At 60.5% G+C, this 18,734-nt stretch overlaps 1 protein-coding gene across 7 annotated transcripts; it reads right to left on the reverse strand.

Moving 5' to 3' along the window:
• Positions 1–106: 106 nt before the first annotated feature.
• KCNS1 (potassium voltage-gated channel modifier subfamily S member 1) lies at positions 107–14,286 on the reverse strand. 7 transcript variants are annotated; one of them, XM_080557786.1, is made up of 4 exons: positions 11,414–14,286; positions 6,322–6,724; positions 5,733–6,117; positions 107–2,257 (listed from the first exon to the last, which is right to left on the reverse strand). In XM_080557786.1, exons 2-4 carry the CDS (start codon positions 6,696–6,698, stop codon positions 1,802–1,804), a joined length of 1,218 nt encoding a protein of 405 aa, XP_080413912.1. In that variant the 5' UTR covers positions 6,699–6,724; positions 11,414–14,286; the 3' UTR covers positions 107–1,801. The 7 variants fall into 7 exon arrangements, with proteins under 7 accessions (XP_080413912.1, XP_080413909.1, XP_080413908.1 ...); XM_080557783.1 differs by having other exon boundaries at positions 5,733–6,724; positions 11,414–14,276; XM_080557782.1 differs by lacking the exon at positions 11,414–14,286 and adding an exon at positions 10,958–11,044 and having other exon boundaries at positions 5,733–6,724.
• Positions 14,287–18,734: the final 4,448 nt, after the last annotated feature.

The raw sequence follows: 18,734 nt of genomic DNA on the forward strand, positions 1-18,734 counted from the left end.
GCTCTGCAAACGGCCCGGCAGCTCCTGGGGGCTGTTCCCACCTTCCCTCTGCCCCTGCCCCAAACCCATGGATTAATGGGGCACGAAACAGAGCCAGCCTCCGAGGTGGGTCACTCAGATCTTTAATAAAATATACCGTATGCATCCCATGCATAGATAGAAAATTAATTTACATGCTCTTTTAATTATTTGCATAATGCTTCTTAGTTAATACATGTAATTTAGTCTTCACATTTTTTTTTTTTGTACATTTTGCTACTGGGGTATTTATGGAGAGAAGGGGAAACTCCTTCCTTTGTTCAAGTAACGGTGCAGCGGGAGCTGGTCCGGGGCGGGCGGTGAGCGCGGGGCAGACCACGGCACGGCCGTACTGGAAGACTCGATGGCGCCAGGAGCGTGGGCACCTCCACCCCCTGCTGCTCCCCGGGGATCCCCTGGTCCCACCTGAGTTCAGGGCGGCTGGACCCACACGGTTTTGTCTTTTATCCCCGTGGTCAGCAGGTCGCTGAGGCAGAGCTGTCACCAACCGCGGTGTCCCCCGCGCGGTGCCCTGAACGCCAGCCAGGACGGCCGGTGACAAGCACTGCGATGCGGGTGGCCAGGGCCGTCCTGTAGCCATCGGAGCAGTTTGGGGCTTGCTGGGCACGTTCCTGTGTGCACAGAACTGCTGCACGATTTCCAGACAGAGAGCTGGGGGGTCAAGGAAAAGCTCTGTAGGGAGTTAGTGCTGTGCCAGGAGCAGCCCCGAACGTGTGCAGCTGAATCAGGGTCTGGGTGGGACGGGGGTGCCCTACGTGCCCAGCTGAGAGGGGCTCAGGCAGGGGGGTGACAAGGAGCAGCAGGAGGTCTCCTCTGTCCTGCCGGGGCTGCCTCCTCTGCAAAGGGGAGCCCCGGGGGGCTCAGCTCCCTGTGGGGATGGGGGAGATGCCCCCCAGCCCCTGGCACCGCTGCTGCCCCTGCCTGGCACCAGGGCGGGGGGACGAGGCGGTGGGGCGAGGCTGGGGAGCAGGGCACGTGTCAAATCCCTCGGGCTTCGTTCATCGCCCCAGTGCGGCAGCTCCTCCAGCACTGGAAACCAGGGGCACACGGCAGTGGCCAAGGCAGCTTCTCGGTGCCCAGGAGCATCCCTTGTGTCTGCTCCCCGGCAGCCCTTTGCAGGCACTCTGCCTCTTCTCTGCTGTGTGGGCCGGGTGCCAGCAGCAGCAGCAGCAGCAGCAGCAGCAGCAGCAGCACTGGAACAAATGCCCCATGGTGCAGGAGCCCCACGGGTAGGGATGGAGCAAGGATGGAGCGGTGAAAGCCCACCTCCTGCAGCCGGTCCTGCCTCAGGGGCTAGGGGCAGTGAGGCTCACCCAAGCCGGGCACCGCAGCTCCTCCGAGGCTCACTTTGCTCCGTCCCCTTCCCGCAGCCTGCTGGGCTGTCTGAGGCCTTTCCCAGCTGAGGACACACGGGCAGGGAGAGGCTGGGACCAGCGCTGGCACCGACCTGCGTGGGGTACATCTCACCCCAAGATTTTCACCGTGCCCTAGATGACACACAACTTTAGGGCAGAGGAAAACCACCCTTCACGCACCCAGGGCAGCGCCTGTTTGGGGTTACCCACATTTCTTTTCTCCCCTCTCCCTTCCTGTCCCCTGGCTGGGGTATGTCCAGCTGAGACGCATCCAAACCGCCCCAGCTGCTGCCTCCCACCGCCCTGGGGCTGGCAGCAGCCGGTGGGCACCGTCCCCAGCCCCTCCTGTCCCCTGTGTGGGGCTGGGAGACGGGGAAGCCCGGCCCCTCCGCCACGTCCCGGGGGGCTCAGGGGGCGGGCAGGCCGCCGGGGGTCAGACCGCGGCGGTCGGGGCTGCCTCTGCCCAGGGAGGTTTCGCTCAGAGCCTCCGAGTCCCGGTCGTGGCTGGAGCAGCTCTCCGTGTCCTCGGGGTCTTTCTTCTCGCTGTTCCTCACGGCGGCCTCCAGCGCCTTCTGCTTGCGGTAGAAGTGGGAGAACTTGTTGAAGATGATGGTGATGGGCAGTGCCACCACCAGGATGCCCCCCAGGATGCAGCCCGAGGCGGCCAGCTTGCCCGCCACGGTGACGGGCACCACGTCGCCGTAGCCCACCGTGGTCATGCTGACCGTGCCCCACCACCAGCACGCCGGGATGGTGTCGAAGCCGACGTCCTCCTCCTTCTCCGCGGTGTAGGCCACGCCGGAGAAGACGGAGACCCCCACGGCCAGGTAGAGCAGCAGGATGCCCACCTCCCGGTAGCTGTGCTGGAAGGCAAAGCGGGGTGGCGATGAGCGAGGACCATCGTGGCCAGGGTGCTGGGGTGCCACAGCACAAACAAAGCCCCCGTGCAGCCCCCTGCACACCTCCACAGGCATCTCGTGGGCATCACGGGGCAGTGACACCACATGGAAGTCAAAAACAGTGTGGGGAACACAGGGTGGGGAGTGGGAGCTCACCCAGGTGGGCTTAGGGTTGGGGTGCGTGGGTGATCCATGCCTGGGGTGAGTGGGGTGGCTGGGAAGCCAGCCCCCGGCACCCCCATGGGGCAGTCAGGAGAGGAGCTGGGCCCTGCACTGAGGGTTCCCGCTGCAGACGCTGTGCCCTGGCTCCATCACTCGCTCCAGCCTGATCTGGGCTAGCAGCATCCAGACACATTTTCCTTTTATCTTGGCAGGTCCCCAGGAAGCACTGGACCGGCAGGCTCTAAGCGAGGTGATTTGTATTTTCCTGAGACGCCGGTGATGTGCGAGCACGGGGAGGATGGGCGCCTCTGCTGCAGCCTCAGCTCTGCCTCCAGCTCCTGTCCCAGCCCCGGGTGGCCCCACCGCCTGCCCCTCCTGCACCCCTCACCACCTCCAGGGCTCGGCGGGCTTTTGCTCGGAAGCAGCCCCCTGCCCGATTCTGTCCCCTGAAGCCTCACCGCTGGGGACATTTCAACGCTGGGGTTCTCGGTGACTTTAACCCGTGTCCGACCCGGCTACAGGACACCAGAGATGCTACAGGAACACACAGACGCTGGCTGTTGTGCTGGGGGAGGTGGGTTTTTTTGTTTTTTGTTTTTTTTTTTTTTAATAGGAACTGCTCTTTTGGAGATAATTCCATCTCCCTTTTGCTGCTGCTCCATGGGAGACTCGAAGCAAAACCGACTGCTCTGCCTCAGCACCGGTATGAATCGGCGCAGCCCCGCTCATCGGGTCAGCCTGGGATCCACCCAGCACCAGCCCGGGCTGGCCCCAGCACCCATCCCCATGGGCACTGCGCCCCTGGCTCACTGGGGCCACCCGGGCTGCCGGGCTGGGGACAGGGTGTGGTGGCGGTGGGACAGACAGACGACGGACAGCAGAGGTGTGCAACGGGGTAAGAGCAAACGGCAGCTCACAGGGCTGAGCCCATGCTGCAGTTCTGTCCCTGCCTGGTCACCACAAGCAAATTTCTTGGATGTTTTTGCCCACTGATCGGCCAACTTGCTCCTCATCTTTTGGGGAAAGGAAATCAGAGCTCTGATTGTATTATTTTTTCAGTCTCCCAACAGCCAAAGAATGCTTTATTGGAGACCACATAATAACTAAACGAAACATTTGAGCAAAGCAAACAGCAAAAGACATGGGAAAATAGCTTCTGCGGTCAAGGCAAGACATAAAGGAGGTGTATTCATGGCAGGGAGCACGAAGACTTTGCTTATACTGCAGGCAGAAGCTGCTCAGCTAATGCCAGTAACACCAAGGGAAATAACATCCTCCTCCTCCACCATCACCTGTGGCTGCAAATGCCCCAGAGAAACTCCAAGAGCTCCTGGGGAAGGACAAAGAGCTCCAAGCTTCACAGACAGATCAGCTGGCCACGGAAGACTTGGTCCTGGCTGGAGCTTATCAGCTCCATGTGATGGAGCTTATCAGCTGCTGGGGGGAGGCCAGCACCGAGCCCCCACCTGGGAAGCGCACCCACTGTCACAGATGTCGGTACGTGGCAGCGAGGAAGAGCAGGGATGCGTGGGAAGGCTGCCACCAAATTAAATGCCCCCTGGATCATCTGCAGACCGCTGCGTTTACGCCGCACAGGGGCAGAAATCCCTCTGCTAGCACTTCTGTGGCAGGGCAGCAACTACTCGCCGTGCCAGAGCCATCGCCCCGCTTCCTGGCCGTTAGCAGGCTTCGCTCCTCTGCTGCTGCTGCTGCCTTATGCTCTTGCAGGAGGAAATAAATTATGATGAACAAGGCGTTGTAATTTATGTGCCCGGTAAATCACAGCGCCAAGCTGCTGAGGCAGCCTTGTGTCGCTCAGCCCCTGCAGCTGGCGCGGGGTCCCCGAGCAGCAGCGCTCGGTCACGTCCCCCCTCTGCTGCCCGACGATGTGCAGGGAGCCCGGCAGCCCCTGCCCTGCCGCAGCGCGTCGTTCACACTCGTGTGGAGCACGGGAAGGGTTGGGGGAGCCCTTCCCACCTGAAAGGTTTGATTTAAATTCTGCGAGCTGAATTTTACGTGTGCGTGCCGCTTGCTCATTGCTCTTCCGAGGTGGGTTTTCAGGAACAAGCATGCTGTGGGTAGGACCGCAGGTGCCTTCATTTCAAATAACGCTCCCTGGACCCCGTCCTCCTCCCCAGCTACACTCAAGCATTGATTTTTTTCTACCCAGCCCTATGGAGCGGGGCCAGCCCTGGCCATCGAGCCCTGCTGATGCCAGGACATCCCGTGCCAGCACCGCGGGGTCCCCAGCCTGAGAACCAGCGTGGGTTTTTGGAAGCGGGGCCAGAGGCAGCCCCAGGAGGAGCAAAGATGTCTGTGCTAGTGGTGTCCTCCCTGTGTGCAGCTCGAGCATCTGCTGCCACACTTGGTGGGCCTGGGGACCGGCCTGGGGGTTTCTCTTGAGGTGGTCACCAAGAAGCAGAGAAAATCAAAGGCTGGGCTAGCCGGCCTCTGCATCGCCTGGATTGTGAGGTGAGGGGATGGTTTCACCCTCCCCAACACACCGGCTCAGCCACACGTCACCCTCGGCATGAGGAGGCCGGAGGGATTGTGGGGACAGCAGAGACCGATGTGGGGTGGCTGAGCTGCAGCGATGGAGGTCGGGGACGTGGGACCGGGCTGGCGAGGGTCTCACAACAGCTTCGTGCCTCGAAGCTTGTCACAGCTGCTCTCCCCAGTCCCTCCCCGGGTACTGGGGGGTGGCTCTGGTGAGATGCAGCCTTGGGGTGTGACGTGGAGCCTGGGGACCTCTCCCCAGACGTGCGTGGGTGCCGCCTCCCCGTGTGCCAGGGACCTGGGGCGCTCTCAGCATCCCCTCACCCAGCTTGTCCTCCTGAGGGCCTAGTCCTGAAGCCAGCTTCCCTCAGCCCTGCATGCCCTGTGGTGCCATGGGGTGGCTCCCCGTGGTCCCAGACCCCGTGGCTAACCCAGCGAGGTGTACTGGTGGGACGTCACCACCCGCCCCTGCGTGGCTCGTTCTGCTCTGACACCAGGTATGGCGCTGGCCCACCACGGTGGGGCTGAACCCAGGAGTCACCAAGTCTCCCGGCAAAGGGGTGAATTCCTGTTTGCTCCGGGTGTGCGCACAAGGAGGACTCGTGCAGCACTCCTCACGCTGCCTTGCTTCAGCACACCCCAGCAGCCCAGCCCACCACCCCAAACAAGCTCTCACACACCACCCAGAGCTGGAAACCCATTGGGAACGGGCACCTCCGCATCCCCCGGCCAGCCCAGAGCTGATAATAAGGGTAGGTATGGAGATAGGGAGCCCATTTACCTTCAAGGTGGCCCCCAGGGACCTCAGCCCCGTGGAGTGCCGAGCCAGCTTCAGCACCCGGAATATCCTCATGAGCCGAAAGACCTGCACTACCTTGCCCAGGTTGCCCAGCTCCGAGTCGCTGCCCATGGTCAGGTCCACCATGAGGGTGAAGTAGAAGGGCAGCACCGAGACGATGTCGATCAGGTTCAGGGGGTGCTTGAAGAACTTCTTGGGGTTGGGGGAGAGCAGGAGGCGGGAGGACACCTCGAAGGTGAACCAGGAGATGCAGAAATACTCCAGTTTGTGCAGAACGGCTTCGTCGAGCACGTTGCCGGCCTCGTCCGCGTCCTGGTACTCGGGCATGCTGTGGATGCACATGGTGGCGATGGAGACCAGCACCACGCTGATGGACACGAAGCTGAAGAGCTTGCTGGGGATGGAGTAGCCGGGGTTCTCCATGGTGAGCCAGAGGCGCTTGCGCGCGTTGCCGCAGCGCAGCGTGCTGTAGCGCAGCAGCTCGTGGTTGATGTCGGAGATCTCGTCCGGGGACGTGTCCACGCTGCTCACCTCGCTCTCCTCGTCCCAGTTGTGGTGCCGGCCCTCCAGCTTGCGCTCGTGGTAGCGGTAGCTGCAGCAGGAGTCCAGGAAGAACTCGTTGATGCCCCAGTACTCGATCTCCTGGCAGAAGGAGAAGACGCAGAGCTCCTCCATGACGTGCAGCTTCCCCGTCTGGTAGAAGTGGAGCACGTAGAGGAAGAAGCCGGGGTTTCGGTCGAAGTAGAACTCCCTGGCGCTCACGTCGTAGTCATCGCAGAGCTGCAGGATGGACTCCTCCGAGTCGCAGGAGAGCAGGCGCCCCAGGCGGGTGTCGGGGAACTTGGAGAGGGCGCTGGAGCTGAGCCGCCGCCTCAGCCCCCCCACGTTGATGTTGATAACGTCCTCCTCGAAGCCGGGACCCCAGTAGGTTAAGGTCTTGTTGACCATGATCAGCAGAGCGGGGGCTGGTCCACCTGCGGGCGAGACACAGCGCGGCTCGAGGGTGCTCGCGGGGGGGACAGGAGGTCCCCGGGGGGCGAGGGGGATGCGTGTGTGTGGGACAGCGAGGGACAGAGGGATGGGGGGGGGAGGAGCAGCTTTGGGCATTTGTTCTTTACTGGGGAAGAAGGAAAAAAAAAAAACAACCACCAAACCTATTTTTCCAGATGAGACTTTCCTTCCTTTTTTACCTCTTAAAATATCTCCATTTGCAGATCGCCAGTGGCCTAACGAAGGCAATTTTCTGCATCTCCAGCACCTCGCCTGTGGGGCTTTCCTCCTTCAAACACGCAATTAGTCACTGGAGAGAAGATTTATCCCCCAAGGAAAAAATAGATCTTGTGCTGCCCTGCGCTCATCAAATTGTGCCAAAGAGATTTGTAGCCCGACCACCTACATCGCTAATTGGACCTGGCCAAAAAGTCCTTGGATGGCATGATCTACCCAGGAGCCGTGGTAGTTTTGCCAAGATCAAAGCGTTTTCACAGGTGTCAGTCTTGGGGAGAATTTCAGAGGAAGAAATGTCAAAACAGTTCGTCTGCCTTCTTTGTTTCCTCTTGTGTGCTCCGTCACGTAAAATATTAAGATTTATTTTTATAGTGTTGAAACATAACAAAAACATGATTCAGAATCATTGATGACTGAATGAAAGGCCTGTGTATTAGCAGGGAAATAAAAAGGGAAGTTTTGCTTTCTGCCACGTTTCAGGATTTTACAAGTTTCAGGGCGCTGGGCTTTGCCACGCAGCACCAATTGCATTTGCTAACGAGCAAGAGTTACAACATCTAACACAGAGCAGCATTCGCACACCCTAAAATGCATTTGCCCACCTTGACCAGAGGTTTAAAATAAGAAGGCGAGCACTTGGTTTGTGCTCTAAGTCACCTTGCAACCAGACTTCTCCACCTACCTCCTTTGCCTCTCGCCCTTTCTGGAGGGGCGCAGTGGAGCTCGCAGGGAGCGGTGCCGGGGCCTTGGTGCCCTCAGGAGGGCACTGGCTCTGCTCTCCGAGACCCCAAAATTACATTTTTTCCCCCCACATCATCTGCTTTGGGAAAACCCCTGTGTTGGATGTGCCTTGCTCCTGAGCCCTGCTTGCAGTCGCTCTCATTGCTGATGTGACTTGTGCAGCGCTGAAGTTTTTAGTGGTTGCAGAGGAATTTGTGACCCTCTGACTCTGGCTCTGGTCTCAAAGCTTTCCCTCCACAGCTTTTATCAGCCCACTGCTTGTTAGAAAAGTCCCTCACCTTCCCGTCTGGCGTCAGCCATGGCAGTTTTCAAACTTTCAGGTGATGCAAGGACAGAGGCTGGGGACGGGCAGCAGGAGCCGGGGGAAGAGGTGCCGTGGGGATGCTGGGGAGCCCCCAGCCCGGTGGGATAGCCCGGCCTGGCTGCAGCCCCCGAGGGCCAAGACGTCGGTCGAGGTGGGTTCCCTCACCCCACGCTGCTCACCGGACACCTCGAGGGGTTTATGGGGCAAGCACCAAAGCAGGGAGAGGGGGCTGCGCGTTTTCTGGCGCCTGCACGGTGACATAGAAAAGGTTAGAGGGCCCTGGGGGGATTTTGCATCTGAACCTGGAGGTCAGAGCTGGAGCCAGGGCTGGAAATAGCCCGCAGAGGTGGGTTTTTAGGCTGAGCGGGGCAGTGGGTGCAGCAAATGCCAGCTGGATGTGAAATAGCCCGGCAGAGGCATCTGCTACCTCGGCTGCGTCTCGGCACCGGGGCTGATAAAGGCGCAGGCTGTGCACCACAAGGCAAGCGCTTCCCCTTGTCTGGAGGAGGCAACTCTTTTGTGCAAAGCCTCCGAGCTTAATGGACTCATCGGCTTTCCTTTCTAAGGGGGGGGGGGGTGTGAAAAAAATAAAAGGATCAATTTTTTAGATGCTACATGGAAGGGAGAAAAGGGGCGCAGGCGCTCCTGTTCGGGGACAAACTGGGATTTCTGCGACAGATCGGCTTTTCCAGGGAAGACATCACACAGCCCATCTGTGGGGTGGGGATGACTAATCCAGGTTCCTTCCAGAAGGATGCTCATGCAGTCAGGCTGCGCGCAAAGGCAGGGGCCGCGGGGGTGGGCCTGTGGGCTGCAGCCCGTCCTGTGCCCCCCGAGCCTCTTCGTGCCTTGTTCTGCAGCCGGGGGGCCAGGCCAGGCCAAACGCCACCCCGGTCAGCGGGGACGTGGCTTTGGGGCCGGGATGGGGCAAGCCTGGGGGTTGCAGATGGGGCTGGCAGCGTGGGGTGAGCCCAAAGCGATGCTCGGGCTCGGCAGGAGCAGCTCGCGCCGTGCGGCTGTGGGTGATGCCTTGCCCCTATGGCAGGAGGAAAATTGAGGGATGGGCGAGCTTTGGGCCCTTATGGCAAGAGAAAAATGAGTGTTGAGGATGGGCGAGCTTTGGATCCCGGGGAAATTCCTCCCTGCTGCACAGGGAGCGGGGCGAGGGGGGTCGCGGACCGAGATTCTCCCTTCCGACATTTGCTTCTGAACGGAGCGAATTATTTCTGCCCACACACGGCTTTCATCTGGGAATGCAGAGCAGCAATTAATAGTTCTGTAACTCTTTTGCCTGCTCGCTTCATGGCGAGCTCAGCTCAGCTTTGGAGCACCGCCGAGGCTTGAGCCAGGACCTGCCTGGCAGGATCTGTCCCATCGGCGGGGTTAGCGGCTGGGAGACAGAAGCTGGCTTTGGGAAGGTTGGGTGTGTTGGTTTTTTTTTTCCTTTTTTTTTAAAATCACAATGGGCAGAGAATACAAATGTGCCTGTCTGGAGTAACGTGAATTTGCAAAATTGCCTTTTAGTCGCACCAAAATCTCCATAAATGATTGGAAAAAATAGAGCAGATCAAGCCAGGCTCTTTGTGATCGATTTTGAAATGTTCTGTGAGCTGTTCTAGGGAAACTACCACACACCCAGCGTGAACCATGCACCGGGCATTCAAATGAATATGTATCTCGTGGAGGAAAAAAAGCTCTGATATACGCATTTATGACAGCAAAAAAATATTAAAACAGATCAAGCATATCTGTAAGAAATACTGGAAGAGTTTCCCTTGACAACGCGTGTTTTTTTTTTTCCTGAAAGCCTTTCAAAGGGAAGTTCTGTGTATTTATTCCAACTGGCGGAGGGGACCCAGGGGAGTGGGCAGGGAGATGCTAATAGATATTCGAGTGGGGATGCGGCGAGAGCAGGGAGTATTGCACACAGGGGTTTTCCAAGCAGGTACGATGGATTTAGATGAACAGCCCAAATAAAAAGCCCTGTACTTACAGCTCAGCGAGGCTTCCTGGCGGGGAGTCGTGGGGCTGGTCTCAGAGGAGCCATTAGAAATACGCAGAGGAGGAAAGCCTTCATCCCTCGCCTGCAGCCCAGCCCTAAGCACCCTGTCGCCCTGGGCTCGTGGCCCTGCACCTCCCAGGTGTGCCGGGGTGCTGGTGGCAGGCTGCTGGGGCAAGCCCCAGGTGGGATGCCCGTGGGATCGGGGCAGGGCTGGGGGAATCCGGGGGGACAGCGGGGCTGGCTGACGTCCCGGGGGGTGTCCCCATCCATGGGCTGCATGCTGGGGGAGGCTGGGGCAGGACTGGAGAGGTGACACCCTCCCTGGGATGCCCATGTGCCCCGTCCCCGCCGCTGAGCATCCCCGGGCCCGTCGAGCTGCAGGTGCTCAGGACCCTGGGGCGGCGGGGCGGGGGGAGCACGGAGGGGTGTCCCGCTGCCGGCAGCTCTCTGCAGCCAGAGCGTGAGCTGCCGCCGTGTGCTCGGAGGCCACCGAAGTGCCCTGAGCTGGGGGCAGGCGGCTGGGGGACTCCCGGCTCTTTTTCGGGGTGCAGGAGGGGGGCGGTCACCAACAGCTCCGGGGTCGGCCGGGAGCGGGAGCCCAGCGCCTGCTGCGGATGCTGCCGCGCGCGGTGCCTCTGCTCCCAGGTACTGGGGGCACAGCTTTGGGGAGGAAAAGGGGCAACCCCACACCTTGCCCTGAGGTTCCTGGGGGGGCGCAGAAGACCCGGGGGCGGAGGGGCTCCCCTACACCCACCTCCGGAGCGCACGGCAGGGCTACCCCGTGCGCCGAGCTCCCCGCAGCATCCCGGGCTGCCGGCTCCTCTCCTCCCCGGTCCCTGCTCAGCCCGGTGTGCCGGTGTCCCTGCCCCTACCCCCCGCCCCTCGCAGCACGCAGCCCCCCGACTTGCCCAGCTCCGGCTCCCCCCCGCTCACCTGCAGCCGCGCCGCCCCCGCCGCAGCGTGCGCGGAGCCGCGGAGCCCTGCGGGGCCGGCGGCAGCTCCGCGGGGCCGGGCGGGGAGGGGAAGGGGATGGGAAGGAAGGGGAAGGGTTGGGGGGGGGGGGGTCCCCGCCCCGTCACCCCCCCTCCATCCTCCCCTGGGTGCCGCCCTCCGGCTCCGCCCGGCGGCTTTGTGCTGGGGGGGGGGCGGAAGGATGGGGGGGGGCTGGGGAATCCCCCCCGCAGCTCCCCTGGGAGAGCTGGGGATGGGTGCGAGGTGTCGCTGCCAGCCGTGGGGGGGACACACACACCCATTTTTTGGCAAAACCATCTCATGATCGGCTTTGTGGTTTCCCCCATGAAGGTTAAAGGCAGCTCCGCGATGGCTGCACGGGGCTGGGAGCGGGGTGGGCAGGGGAACCCGTGTCCCCCCCACCCCAAATCGCCTTACCTGCTCGAAGCGCCCCCAAGCAGGAGGGCTGGGGGTGAACGGCGGGGCCCTGAGCTCAGCGTGCCGCCCCACGGCGTGCCGGCGACGCGCCTCGGCCCTCGCAGGTGCCCGTCACGCCATCCTGCTCCATCTTCCTCCTGGGGCTGGGGGTGCTGAGGGGTCCTGGGCAGCCCTGCCCGGCTCGCCGAGCTCCCCGCTGTCCCCGTGCAGGAGGTGGGCGAAGGCAGCGGGTCGGGCGCATGGTCGGGGTCAGCTCAGCGGGACGCCGCCACCCGCCGCCATCCCCGCGTGGCCTGGCGAGAGCTCCAACTGCCCCAAAAGTCGGCTGCCAGAGCAGAGGGACGGCAAAGAGAGGCTCTGAGACCTTCCCTGGGTGATGGCCGCGTGCCCGTGCGGCGATGGCTCATTGCTCCGGCACCGAGCAGCTCAATCGGACCGGCAGTTTACGCGGTGCGAGGCTTCGTGCCACCCTCCAGGGCAAATCCATCTGCTTTAGGGCTCGGGCACGGAGCCTGCAGGCCCTCACCCTTCTCCAGGCACGCAGGCAGCCGGCTGGGAGCTCGTGTCGGCGGAGAGCATCCTTCCCCCCGCTGCGTGCCCGCCTCTCGTGGCTGCGTGCCGTGCCAGCCCCGTCCCTGCGCCAGGCGCTGCGCTGCCGCGGGGCCGTCGCCGTGTCCCCATGTGCGTGGTGTGCCAGCGTGTGCCCCGCGCCTGCTGACACGGCAAGGAGGCAGCGGAGGGAGGGGGGAGGGAAGACTTGGAGGGAGGCCTCGGGGAAAAAAAAAAAATGGAAAAAAAAAAAAAGGAAAACCAACGGAGGGAAATTCCTCTGTTGTGCGATACGAGGCAAAAGCGTTTATTTTTATGGCGATTGGGGTGGCTGTGCAGCCCTGGAGGCTGTGAGATAAGCGCGGCCAGCTTTGGCTGCTGGCAGCACGGCTCTCGGCCCGGCTGGGGGGGCGAGGAGGGTGTGCTGCCCCCTGGGGCTTGCTCTGCCTGTCACTGATGTGCTGCCAAGGGGAGAATTTCCTCTTCCCTTCTGAAATCAATTCTCTGCTGGTTTTCTGGGAGGGAGCCTTGCCTTGGGGGAACCCCTGGGCTCTCCGAGGGCATCCGCTGCAACTCACACCCGGTCTCTGCACCGGTCAGCTTTTTGTAAACCCCCCCTGCCCCATTTATGTGCTGCTGCAGGGCAGACCCAAGCCTGCCCCCCCTGTCCAGCATTGCCAGCTCCAGCGGTGTGAGGCAGAGAGCTGCTGGGGCTCCCTGGGTGCAGGATTGCACCCCATGCCCCTGCCCGTCGGCACAGCAGGCTGCAGGGGATCACCCCGGGATCGGGGCAGGGTGTCCCTGCGTGTCCCCACACCACTGTGCTTCCAGCAGCACCCCCAAAGCCCTGGGGGAGCCTGCAGAGCCCAGGTCACCTTTTGGCCTCGCCCAGGCTCGTGCTGGTGTCACCGCGTCCTTCCAGGGGTGGCTCTGCTGCAGCATAAATGGTACCCGAGTGACTTCTCCCCTTGCTGCGCGAAGGACTGAAAAAGGGCTGGTTCTCTCCTTAGCCAGCTTTGGCACTTGAAATGCAGGGCAGGAAAAGGGGGTCCAGCCCCGAGGCTCTCCCCCAGCGCAGGGGGTGCGCTCGGGGCACCCAGCAGCGCGCCCGCGGCCCCGGGCGAACCGCCGCCACTCCTGAGCTAACTCGCAGCGATGTGGCGAGGGAAGCAGGCAGAAAAATCAGGTCAGCTGGAAACGCCTCGCCGTCTCCTCCTCCCAACGTCTTCCCCCTGCTGCCCCTCTGGGAGGGAGCCCTCCTCCCACCAAGGCCCGCGGGGGATGTCGCCGATAACCGCGTGGCGAAGCCTCCGTCCACGCGGCGACGAGGGACGAAGCCTCTCGCCTCGCTCCCTCCCGCGGGCTGGAGGCAGAGGCAGGGTGAATCCGAAGCCAGCAGCCATCTCGGTGCTGCAGTGAGTCATCCCGAAAGGCGGCCGGCTTGTGTCAGCTCTGCGCCTTTCTGCTTCCTTTTTTTTTTTTTTTTTTTTGTGGGGGGGGTTGTTAATAGCTGATGTAGCAATAAATTAAAATATAAAGGGATATATAAATGAGTGGAGCTTGCCTGCAGAGCTCCTTTAATTAAAAGGGAAATCTTCGGGCCCTTGTAAGGCCCCTGGATGTGTGCTGAGAGGGACGGAGCTGCTGGTACCTGCACTGTCGGAAGGCAGGAGGGTGGCTGCGAGTGCAGGGACATCGCTGCGAGTGGCACCTGACAGATTCTGGGGACACCAGCACAGAGGGAATTTAAAAAATCTTCATTGCCAGAGAGAAAGAGCTAAATTAGGGTAGAAGAAAAAGCCTGCTCTTTGTGCCTGTTGGTGGTAAAGGCGTTTGGGTTTCTCTTCATGCTCCTGGTTCCTGGAGCTTTCCGCGCTGCTGCTGCCTTGGTCTCGCCGGGGTGAGAGGGGCTGGGCCAGGGGCTTCCCCTTGCCCTTGCCCTTGCCCTTGCCCTTGCCCTTGCCCTTGCCCTTGCTCTTACCCTTGCCCTTCCCTTTCCCCTTTCCCTTCCCCTTGCCCTTGCCCTTGCCCTGCCACCTCCTGTCTCCCAGCATCTTTTCCTCTCCCCGGAGCATCCCCAAGAACCGCACGGGGAGCCCCAAGCACACCTTTGTTCCAGAGTCCCACTCCACATCCCTCTTTTTCCCCCCAAAAAAGCCACAGGGAGCCTGTGTCAGGGGCATTTCAGCCCACTCAGTGCAGGGAAATTATTCAGCCAGCCCCTCCGGACCCGAACCTGCCCCAGAACCCGTGGATGTGCCACCAGCATCCACCCGTCCTCCCGCAGCGCGAGCACCGTGGCAGGCTCCGACAGCCTAAAATGCTTTGGGCTTGGAGTTTCATGAAGCCCACTGGGTTCCTAAGCCAGGCAAGATTAATGAAAATTCACTGAACTCACCGGAGACCTTGGCTTGTGGATCAACTTAAAAGCTATAATCAGAAGCATGAGAAAATTTGGAGAGCCCTAACGCAGCGGTGGCTATTTTTTACATAGACAGGGAACCTCCGGAGGGGGAGCGGGGAGGTGCTGCAGTGCTGAGGGATGGAAGTAGCAATGATTTACTGTCTGGAGATCTTCCACATGCCCGGAGGATATACATCACCTCCAGCCACGTCTTACAGCACATCTCCAATGTGCTGAATCCCTCCCGCTGCGCTGTCTCTGCCCCTGGTTGATCCGGCCAGGACACATATCCTAAAACACAGCGCAGAGAGAGGTGAACAGCAAGGGCTGATCCTGCTGTGGTGTTGGTGCCAGAGTCAAACAAGGCACAATAAATTCAGGAATATGGCCACAGGCACAATAAATTCACGAGTACAGCCACAGCCACCTTACGGGGATCACACGCAGTGGCCCCGAGTTCCACCTGTACAGAAAATCCTGGCAACCCAGCGACCTCCAGAAATAGCACTGCCTTACACATCAGCGTTTAGCCCTGATATAAGGAGACAAGCTGCAAACCAGCTTCTCCATGCAAAAATAAGGGGTTAGCATAAAGCAAGATGCCATTTCCCTGAGCCAGTCTGTCCTGCTCAGCCAGCACGCCGGGCTGCCGTAGGGCAGCACACCGGCCCTGGGGACAGCGAGCTGCCCCCGGCTTTGGGACCCATCGGCCACTGCCAGGCTGGGATGGCACGACAGAACATTTCAGCCAAACCCATATATTTTGATAAATGGTCGCTGATCTTGGTGTTTCAGAAGTGGAAGTGCCCCAGTGGTGGGATGAGCACCCGTCCGCCGACGGCGAGGCTGGTGTCCTGCGTGGGGGCTGCCTTGGGGCTCCCCAGGGGAGGTTCCCATGGGGTGGGCTTGGTGACAGGGGCTCCCCATGGCACGGAGGCTTCTACCACCCCAGAGTGGTGGCTCACGGGGCCGTGCTTGGGGGTCCCGCTTGCCCAAGCTGTCCCAGCCCAGCCGGGCTGCGGGGCTCCGTGGTGCTGCCTGCCTCCTCCATGACGCGGGGGTCACTGCTGCTTTCATCTCAGAGCCTTGGTTTTACAGTGCCAGCTATGGATCTCCCCCTTCTGTACGGCTGGCCTGGCTGCTTGTCACTGCATTTTTGTGGGTTTATTTATTTATTTTTTTATTTTTAACCAGGAGTGGTTGCACGAGTGGCAAAAGAACAGTCTGGGATGCAGGGACAGAACTCAAAGGGCTGAGCCTGGTGCGGACACTCGCTCCTGCAAAATGCACGCAGCGTCCTGCTGCACCACACCGTCCTCCGTCGCCATTGGCACACCGAGGACAACCCTCACTGGTTGTTTGACTGTCGGGGCCCAGGGCCTGTATTTTAGGCAGATCCAGGTACAGAGATGACACATCTCCCTGGTTTCCAGAGCCCTGGAGCAATGGAAGGAGCATTTGTGTCCCAAGAAGATCCCGATTTCTGGAGCGCAGCGTGGCATCGGTGCAGAAACCCAGCTTGCCCAGGAACCTCCCAGTGACATTTCAGAAAAAAAAAACACATTTTTCTATTTTTAGTGGTTATACTGTGCAGAGCCAGGACATCATTGTGTGAGTCCCACTCACTGGCCCAGCGCAGTGCCCAGACCAGGGTTAATGCAGAAAGCAGCCGAGCATCCCCGAGGCTGCTCAGAGCCACGGTGCCGGCTGCCCTCGTCTCATTAATGTGATCGAGTCGCAGCAGCTCCTGAAGCAGAAAGGTACTTGGGCATCAGCCCATTGCCTGCATTTGGTCTCTGCTCATACGGGCTCTGATTGTTTTGGGACCGTGGCTGTTTCTCTGATTTGCACCATCCCTCTGATTTTAGCCCCAGAGGTCCAAATCTCATCTTCCCGTTCGCCTGCCTGTGCACAGCGGTCTGCAACGCTGCTCCGCTTTCGCCCATCTCCCTGATTAATGTGAAGCCCAGCTTCATGAATCATGCATGGAGCTGTATTTAGGATAATGATTTCTGACATCCAGCGCCTGGGCACAGCATTTCGGGACGGACCGTTTGTGGCCAGAGAACTCCAGAAATAATGAGCCGACGTTTCCCCCGTCCGAACCAGGAGCACACACAGAGGGGGAGGGAGGTGGGCGACGCAGCCCTGCCTCCTTCGGAGGCAATCACAGGTTGCTCCCTAATTAGCCAAATGTGTAAACGCTAAATATTGACATAGCTTTGCGGTTGCCTGTGCCTTGCAATCGCATCGCATGCTATTAACCTACATAACCATCGGGGAAGGAGCATCTGCGTGCGCCTTGGCACAGGCAGGGCTGCAGAGGCAGGAATTCCCCCGTGCTGGTGCTGCTGCCGGTGCCCTGCTCTGCAGGATGCGACCGAAGGAGCTTGGAAACAGCTTCCCCTCTGCAGCTGGAGCCCGTCCGTGCTGCCCGACTACGTGAACAGCCCCCTGCCCGCTGGGGGTGGCTTTGGGGACGGCTGGGGGGGGGTCCTGGTGAGCTGTGCGCCCGGGAGGGGATGCGGGGCCCCTGGTGCTCAGTGGGTGGCTGGGGGATGCTTTCCTGGCCGTGCACTGTTCCATGTGGGAGCCTTCAGGGGCTCCGAAGCTGTTAGCTGCGGAATGGCGGGGGTGCCTGTCCGAGGGGCTGCGGGTCTGGCTCGGGAACTGCAGGAGGCTGGGGGAGCTCCTGCCCTCGCCGCTGCCCAGCCTCCACGTGCTGAGCTCTGGCTGCAGGGGAAAGAGGTTTCTGTCCCCGCTGCATGGGGACAAGGGGCTGCTGGCATGCAGGGGTTCCCCCAGCTGCAGGGTGCTGCCACTGCTTTATTCCTTTGCTTTTTAATTAATGTATTTTTTTCTGAGGGTGGGTTTGTAGCCTGAAACAATGGCATTGTGCGTGTTGGAGAGACTCTACGTACTCCCAAAAATATTCTGAACGCCCTGGCTGAGCAGCTCTGGCCATGTGCAGCAGGCTAAGCTGGCAGGTCCCCATGTCCCTGGTGTTAGGTCCCCAGGTCCCTGGCATTAGGGACGAAGAGAAATGCTACCTGTGCGCCTGCTTCTGCATCAGGCTCATCCCTTACCGACCTCAGGGGGTCCGTGTCGGTGCTCAGACCGATGGCAGAGGCGCAGGGAACCAAGTGCCTCTGGTTCTTCTGATGGCTTCCTGGGCGTGCAGCCCCAGCTGGCGGCAGCCTGGTGAGGATTTCCAGGGGGATTCGGTGGGGACACGGAGCCAAGCGGCTCAGCTGGGCCCTTACAGCTCTGCTGCCCCTCGGCACGTGTGTGGCCACCCCAGAGCTGCTTCTGCACCAGGATGAAGCTGCTCCTGGCAGCACTTAAGGGAAGAGAGGACGAGGGAGGGTCCCAAAGGCTTCCCACTGCTTTGCACCCCCGGTGCCAGTGAGGGTGGTCGTGGCCAGGGGAGCAGGCTGGAGCAGGACGAAGGCCACCAGACAGACCACGCTGGAGGGCCCCAGCTGCAAGAGAGCTCTGGTCTGGCCATGAGCACCTCGACTGCAGCCTGCAGGGACTGGCCACGGGGGAGCCGAGCTCAAAGAAACAAAGAAAACACCCCACGTGTTGAGGCACAGGGTGAATTCATAACTACGCTGACCTTCAGCGGGGAGGATGGCCTGCTAGTCTGCAGAGGTGTATTTATTCCTCGTATGCGGGGACCAGAAGGGTGTTGACTCATTTTCCCTCCCGAAACGCTGCTGCCTCTGCGCAGAGCAGGCGGGGGCTGCGCTCAGCACCCGGCCAGGGGCAGAGCGTGGATCTGCTCACCCAGGGGTTTTCCTCTGACGGGTTTGATGCAATTGCTGCATCCTACTGGGACTACAGCATCCCACTCCTGGCCCGGGCTAGTTAAATAACCCTCCCTTTGCAAAGGTTTTCAAAGCTGTAGTAATTCTTATTAGGCCGGTCTGAATCATCTCCTGAAAAGGTCTCGCATCGCTCCGGAGCGCCAGACTGCTCTGTATTCAGACCCTGATCACCCACACTACTGAGCCAGAGCATGAAATACGCAGGGAGAAGGCTGCAAGAAAATATTAAAAAGATGTTCAAGTGTGCAAGGGGCATACTGGGGGTGAGACCTTCCTTCTCCATCCTCTGCTTTGTCTCCATTTTGGGGTGGACCAGGGCGTCCTGTGCGGAGCCAGGCTCCTGGTGTGGTGCTGGCGGGTCCCTGGGGAGCCCCCCTGGGTCCTGTCCCTGCGGATTGCAGCGAGTGTTGGGTGCTCCCTTTGGGATCCCACCTGGTATCACCCAACAGTGACCGGCCCACCACCTCATATCCCGAGGGCAGGTGGAGTAAGGCAGGTCTCCGGCATGCAAAAGGAGCCTAAAGGCTCCGCGCCCTTC

This window comes from Anser brachyrhynchus, assembly GCF_964034855.1.
Source record: "Anser brachyrhynchus genome assembly, chromosome: 16".
Lineage (NCBI taxonomy): Eukaryota > Metazoa > Chordata > Aves > Anseriformes > Anatidae > Anser > Anser brachyrhynchus.

Excerpts from the sequence above, each read along its gene's own strand:
- KCNS1 (XM_080557780.1), bottom strand. The coding sequence starts at position 10,358 with ATGGGCATCCCAGGGAGGGTGTCACCTCTCCAGTCCTGCCCCAGCCTC. Across the intron at positions 6,725-10,015 it reads CCAGGAAGCCTCGCTGAGCT|GTGGACCAGCCCCCGCTCTG; the intron begins GTAAGTACAGGG and ends TCTCGCCCGCAG. Across the intron at positions 2,258-5,732 it reads CCCTGGGGGCCACCTTGAAG|CACAGCTACCGGGAGGTGGG; the intron begins GTAAATGGGCTC and ends TTTGCCTTCCAG.